Consider the following 6,780-nt stretch of genomic DNA (forward strand, 5'->3'; position numbering starts at 1 on the left):
TATGTTTCTGTTGATGGATGCGCATTCTGGCTTCCCAATACATTACAACAACAGCGATGGAAAAAAAAAAAAAACGTGGACAAACCATTCACTCTTGTTCAATGCGAATGGCGTATGCAGGAATATGAGCAGTCATTTATTCCGTCATCACCCGGCTGATAGCGCGCGCATTCTGGCTTCCCAATACATTACAACAGCAGCGATGGAAAAAAAACGTGGACAAACCATTCACTCTTGTTCAATGCGAATGGCGTATGCAGGGATATGAGCAGTCATTTATTCCGTCATCACCCGGCTGATAGCGCGCGCGCACATGTGAGACCTGAACAGCACCCGTTGATATCTGTGTTTAAACTAAACTCATTTAAGCTTTGCCAGTTTAAACATTTAAGAGCCAGAGGACGCGACCTCGCGCGCATCCTATAGCAGACATAGCCGGCTGAACGTACTGTATCAGTGCTCTGGATCAGTGCATTCTCTTAAAGTGACAGCACTTAATATTAATCAAACAGCAACAACAAAGAATTCACTCACTGCTCTTGATTGAATAGCTTTTGTAACTTTAATGCCCGTGCTCGCGCGCATCCTATAGCAGACATAGCCGGCTGAACGTACTGTATCAGTGCTCTGGATCAGTGCATTCTCTTAAAGTGACAGCACTTAATATTAATCAAACAGCAACAACAAAGAATTCACTCACTGCTCTTGATTGGATAGCTTTTGTAACTTTAATAAAGATTCATCATTAATTTATACAGTGAAATATGCAATGCTGTTTTACATTTTATTACTTTATTCAATTTCTGTACCTAAAAACTAATGTTAGACCTACCTAAAAAAAAACTGAAAATCACTGTTTATTTTATTTGTATATTTTAACTATTGTATTTATTTGTGCTGTTGCTTGTAGTTAGATAGATTATTCTTATTTTCTTTATTTTTATTTGACAGTATAGTTTTTCCCTAAACATAGCACATACCGAAACCGTGACTCTAAAACCGTGATACAAACCGAACCGTGAGTAAGTTCAACCATTCCACAGTTGCTAGGGTACTGAGGTTAGTTTCAACATTGCTATATGGTGACTAAAATGTTCTAAATATTTTTTAATGTATTGCTATGCAGTTGCTAGAGTATTGCTAGGATGCTGTGGGTAGTTCCAATACGTTCCTATGGTAATACAATTTTCTAAACATTTGTTAACTATGTTGCTAGGTGGTTACTAGGGCATTGCTGTAAGTTAGCGAAACCACACATGAAAACCCAAAACCCATGATTGACATGCTATTTGTTTACGGGGCGACAGGGTCTAGAGATGTGCGGATCCATTTGCAAGCTTTTATTAATAAACATGGTCAAAACACAGGCAGGGTCGAACACCAGCAAATGGGTATGGTACAGCAAGACACAAGATAGTCCAAGAAACAGGCAAGGGTCAATCGACGGCGAACGTAATCCAACAGAGCAAGGCAAGAGATAATCCAGGTTAATAGCAATAGTCCAGGCAGGGGTAAACAGAGTCCGAAACAGCAAGACAAAAGGGTAAATCGAAAACACAGGCAAGAATCTGAACACAGGAAAACAGGCAAGGCGAGACTATGACTAAACTAGGAAAACAAGAACTGGCTCCATAGAGTAGCTATCACTGGGTGAGTGATACATGCTAAACAATACTTGGCAGTTTGAGTGAGTGTAATATAGTGTGTGTGTGATTGGTTACAGCTGTGTGCAATCAGTGCAATGGATGATGGGAAATGTAGTCCGTGGTGACGTGTAACATTCTGTGTAGTGAGAGAGTCAATATGATGGACGAGTGACCTCTCGTGGCGATCGGACGGAAGTCCATGGACAGGATTCGTAACACTATGACAGACAACCTGCTGTTTAAAGTTGGCCATTGTGAGTGTAGCCAATGTGTTCTGAGTGATTATTTATGTGCTATGCAGTTTGAACAGGGTTAAGCTTGGGTAATGTTAGGTTGTTGCCAAATGATGGGAAATGTAGTCCGTGGTGACGTGTAACATTCTGTGTAGTGAGAGAGTCAATATGATGGACGAGTGACCTCTCGTGGCGATCGGATTGAAGTCCATGGACAGGATTCGTAACACTATGACAGACAACCTGCTGTTTAAAGTTGGCCAATGTGAATGTAGCCAATGTGTTCTGAGTGATTATTTAACATGTTGTGAGGATGTTGATAGGTGGTTGCTATGGTGTGCTATGCAGTTTGAAGAGGGTTAAGCTTGGGTAATGTTAGGTTGTTGCCAGGGTGTTTTTTAACAAGTGTTTTTAGCATGTTGCCATAGTGTTGCTAGGTTCTGAATAGTTTTAATGTGTTACTGTGAGGTTGTTAGGGTGATGTGGATGTTGAAGTAGAGTTGCTAATACATTCTGATTTGTTTTAAAGGGGTCATCCGATGCCCATTTTCCACAAGTTGATATGATTCTTTAGGGTCTTAATGAAAAGTCTGTAACATAGCTTGGTTAAAATTTCTCAATGGTAGTGTAAAACAACACCTTTTTTACCCTGTCAAAAACAGCTCTTTTCAGAGCAAGCAGTTTTGTAGCATTTTCCTTTATATGTTAATGAGCTCTGCTGCCCCTGCCCCTCTCTTCCGAGCCGCTCTCTGAGGGACTGTTTACTTTAGGCAATTTGCAAGGCAATTTGCAAAGATTCATTTAAAAACCTTCTGTATCAGAAGCCTTCTAAAAACCTTCTACTCACTTCTTCTGTAGGTGAAGCTGGATCACGAATGATTCGCGTGAACATAAACGCATTTATGTAGATAGGGGGCGCATTCCCTTCAGAAACAAACGTAATCCACTGCGTCTTCAGTGGCTCAGATGTCAGGAGTAAATGACGACTGCTATGTTCATTATTACATCCAACAACAGAACACCTCAGTCGCTTAGGAGTCATTCTTGTCTACATCTGCTCCGGCGGTGAAACAATGGCGGACTGATGACAGTCACTCAGGGCGGGTCTGAGGTAAGACACCAGTCCAGTCTGTGCTGAAACGCTACTGTCAATCAAACTATCATTGGAGGTGCCTGTTTTTGTGACGTCACACAGACAGGCATCTGAGATCGGCTCGATTTGAGAAAGGGGTAAATATTTTAGTAGATAAAAAAAAAACACTATGTGGATTTTTATCATTATAGGGTGGTTGTGTACACACACTACCAACACACATTTCAGTTCAAACTACTTGTAAAAGGGCATGTAGCATCGGATGACCCCTTTAAACATGTTTGCCAGGGTATTTGGGTTAGTTTTTACAGCTTTTTGGTATCCAAGATATTCTGGGTGATTCCGGACCCTCCTTCAGTCCTGCAAAAGTGAATTTTTTTTCTTCCTACAGGTTTATTGTCTGTTATGTGAAATACCACATACTGTACACGAGTACAAGATTAACACATAATACATAAATAGATCATACATAGAAGTTTGATTCTGAGGGTTAAGGTTTTTTCAGATCACTAATTCTAATTGTTATAGTGATTCTGCCTCGCAATCACCACTAATAACCCTCTTAACATTCTCTCAAATCTCTGTTTGTGATGTTACATATGTAACATATATTTTGAAGCTGCGTGTGAAGCTGACATTGTCTGAATGCTTGTGCGTGTTTTTGCAGAAGAACTGCATATTTTGAAAGTGAATGAGTTTGAAGGTCAGCTGTCTGCATCTCTCCAGTGTGAAACGATGCTGTGGCACGTTAGTTTAGGAATGACAAGCATCTGCTAAACACACTCTTGATTTTTTAAAGACAGCCTGTTGGCATGCTTTTGATTTGTCCTCAGAACTCTTTTAATTGTTCAGCTGTGAAACTTAAAGCGTGCTATTTTCCCAGAGTGCTGGAAATGTCCTTGCCGAGAATCACATTTGTTCAAGAACAAGAATGTGAGTGGGAGTGCTCAGTCTCACTCACTCACTCACAGACACCCACACACAAAAGCAAAAGCCGTTGTGCATTACAAGTTATGCATAATATGAAACTAGCTTGACTAAGCACCTTGACTATTTCTCTCTCTCTCTTTCTCTATCTATTCAGAGTATACTGGCCTTGAACCCTCGGGTCCAGACTCACGCTGTGCTCCTCTCTACTGCGATGAAGAAAATGGAGAAAAAACACTGGAAAAGAAACACAGAGAAAAGCTGTGAGGTGCGTCTCCTCCATCACCCTCAACCCTCATCTTTTCACCTTCCCCTCAATAGGGCTCTCACTGACCAATCACCCGGAGAGAAGAGGAACTTAGTGTTGTTTCCAGATTTAGATGGGCTGTTTCCTGCCTCTGGACCCATCTGTTTAGCTTTTTTCAGTACAGTGTTAATTTTGACAGCTAATTTTGATTTAGTTTTAGTCATAATCTTTTGACGAAAATGCCATTTCGTTTTAGTTGACTAAAATCTAGAGGGTTTAGTTAAATTGAAATGCATTATTATTATTTTTTTTTCTGTTCTGGTTCTTTTAGTGCATCAGGTTAAGCTAAAGTTTAAATGAAACAAAATAAGTTTTGATTTAGTTTTAGTCATAATCTTTTGACGAAAATGCCATTTCATTTTAGTTGACTAAAATCTAGAGGGTTTAGTTAAATTGAAATGCATTATTATTATTTTTTTTTCTGTTCTGGTTCTTTTAGTGCATCAGGTTAAGCTAAAGTTTAAATGAAACAAAATAAGTTTTTTTATTTTTGTATTTAGATATTTATTTTCTTTTTTATTTCCTTTTTGATAGATTTGTTTTATAATTTCAGTTAACATTTATTTTATTTCAATTAATGAAGAATATTTTTATGGTTTTAGTTTTAACTATAAAAACGTGATACTAGTACAATTTATTTATTAAATAATATTTTGAATAATGTTCTTAGTCTGTCCCTTCCTGTGATGGAGAATCCCAGACAGAACCTACAATAGTTGTTAATTAAATTTAAATTATATTAAATTAAACTAAATACAGTTTATGTACCCAAAATATCAATAATGACCAGGAAGAAAAGCATGAAATACACAGTGACTCTTATTTTGAAATGTCTGCACTGTTGACTGTACAGCTGCAGGCTGCTCATTCAAGTTCAGATGATGGAAATAAAATATGTATTCTTACAACCGTCTAAAACATATTACCATATAAACATTGTACAGTAAACATTGTCAGAATTCATCAACATTAATTCATAAGCAATCGCTTGGCATAAATGTGCGCTATTCATTGATTACAATCCGCGCCGAAGACGTCTGAAGCGCTGCTGTGCGAGCCTGTAGAGCACGCAACAGCATCGTGTTTTACCGCGGTTAGATCAGGACGGTGTATGTACGACACTATAACAGAGATATCAGTCTTGACTGAGTCTGACTGGATGATATCTTCCCAAATCATCCTTCCGTAACATTTTCGTCTCTTTTTTTTATTCGTTGACGAAAACGAAAGTATATTTTTGTCATTTAAAAACAGTTTTTTATTTAGTTATCATCTCGTTTTCGTTGGTGAGAAAATGCATAAAATTATGACGAAAATAATTCGTCAACAAAATGAACACTGCTTCAGTAGCTGCTTTTTAACCTTTCATTTGGCCTTGTTGAGAAATCAGCAGCTGTGTTTGGCACCACAGCCGCAAAAACTCAAGCTGAATTTGTCCACATACATGATCTCAAACTGACACACTCAAGACCTTCAGATAGTGAAAACTCTTTGTCTTTAATATATTAAATATTTTATTTATATTTAATATACTTATTATATTATATTAAAATATTATGTATTTAAATTATATTTGTCTTTGCTAATTATATTTTTAGCAACAATTTGAGTGAAAATAGCAAGTACTGCCAATGCTTGTATTGTCATTATCAAAACCAAAGCCTGTAGCAGCAACATTTTTGCAATTTGAGTATTAAATGATTAATTATAGGCATTTAGCATTGTATTATAATTTTAGATTCAAAAGCCATTATTTATAACATTTAATAGACCTAAACTGCAAATTGTCATACTTCTAGTTTTGTTTATCATTTATTAACAGCAACCCTTTAACTTTTAATTCAAATCAGTTTAAATAATAAAACTTGCAGCAAATGTCACATAAACCCATTATGAAAAAATAGATTTGTTTTTCAATGTGAAATATGTCCAGACAGGCAGAGTGATGAATAGTTTCTCTCCTACTATTTGCTATTTTTACCTTTTCAAAGCATATGATGCAGTTTAATTTTTATGCTAAATAAATCATTTAAAAAAGTTTTTTAAAAGCTTGTTTCCTCCTTAGAGTTTAAAAAAAGTAAAAGTTATCAAAAAAAGAATACAATTATTTTAAAATCCTTATACATTTATTATTATTATTTATAAAATTAGTCAGAATTTTGATAATAATTTTTTACTCTGAGGCGAAAAAACAGGCATCTATAGATTTCACTACGTTCACAACAGAAAGAGATACTCGCTTGTTGCTTGTTGTGATTGCAGCTGGTAAGAATCAAATAAAAATTAGTGTGTCAGATTGGTCGAGACGCTACAGAACTAACTTGATTAACATGGAATATATTAAACGACCAAAGCATTGTCTGCTTAGATATGAGGTCTAAAACACTTCTTACTACAAAAACTCAATTTAAAGGGGTCATATGATGCGATTTCAAGTTTTCCTTTCTCTTTGAAGTGTTACAAGCTGATTGTGCATAGATAAGATCCCTGAAGTTGCAAAGACTAAAGTCTCAAAACCAAAGAGATAATCTTTATCAAAGTTAAGACTCTGCCACGACCCCCTAAAACGGCTCG

The 6,780-nt window shown here is 36.7% G+C and overlaps 1 protein-coding gene across 1 annotated transcript in view; it reads left to right on the forward strand.

Moving 5' to 3' along the window:
• Window positions 1-6,780, forward strand: part of LOC107590279 (dihydropyrimidine dehydrogenase [NADP(+)]-like) — a 199,565-nt gene that overhangs the window by 22,404 nt on the left and 170,381 nt on the right. Inside the window, 1 exon segment of the mRNA XM_016278981.1 lies at window positions 4,057-4,167. Within this exon segment, the coding sequence (XP_016134467.1) occupies window positions 4,057-4,167 (111 nt within the window).

The sequence above is a fragment of the Sinocyclocheilus grahami genome, unplaced genomic scaffold (genome assembly GCF_001515645.1).
Source record: "Sinocyclocheilus grahami isolate Dianchi unplaced genomic scaffold, SAMN03320097.WGS_v1.1 scaffold126.1, whole genome shotgun sequence".
NCBI lineage: Eukaryota > Metazoa > Chordata > Actinopteri > Cypriniformes > Cyprinidae > Sinocyclocheilus > Sinocyclocheilus grahami.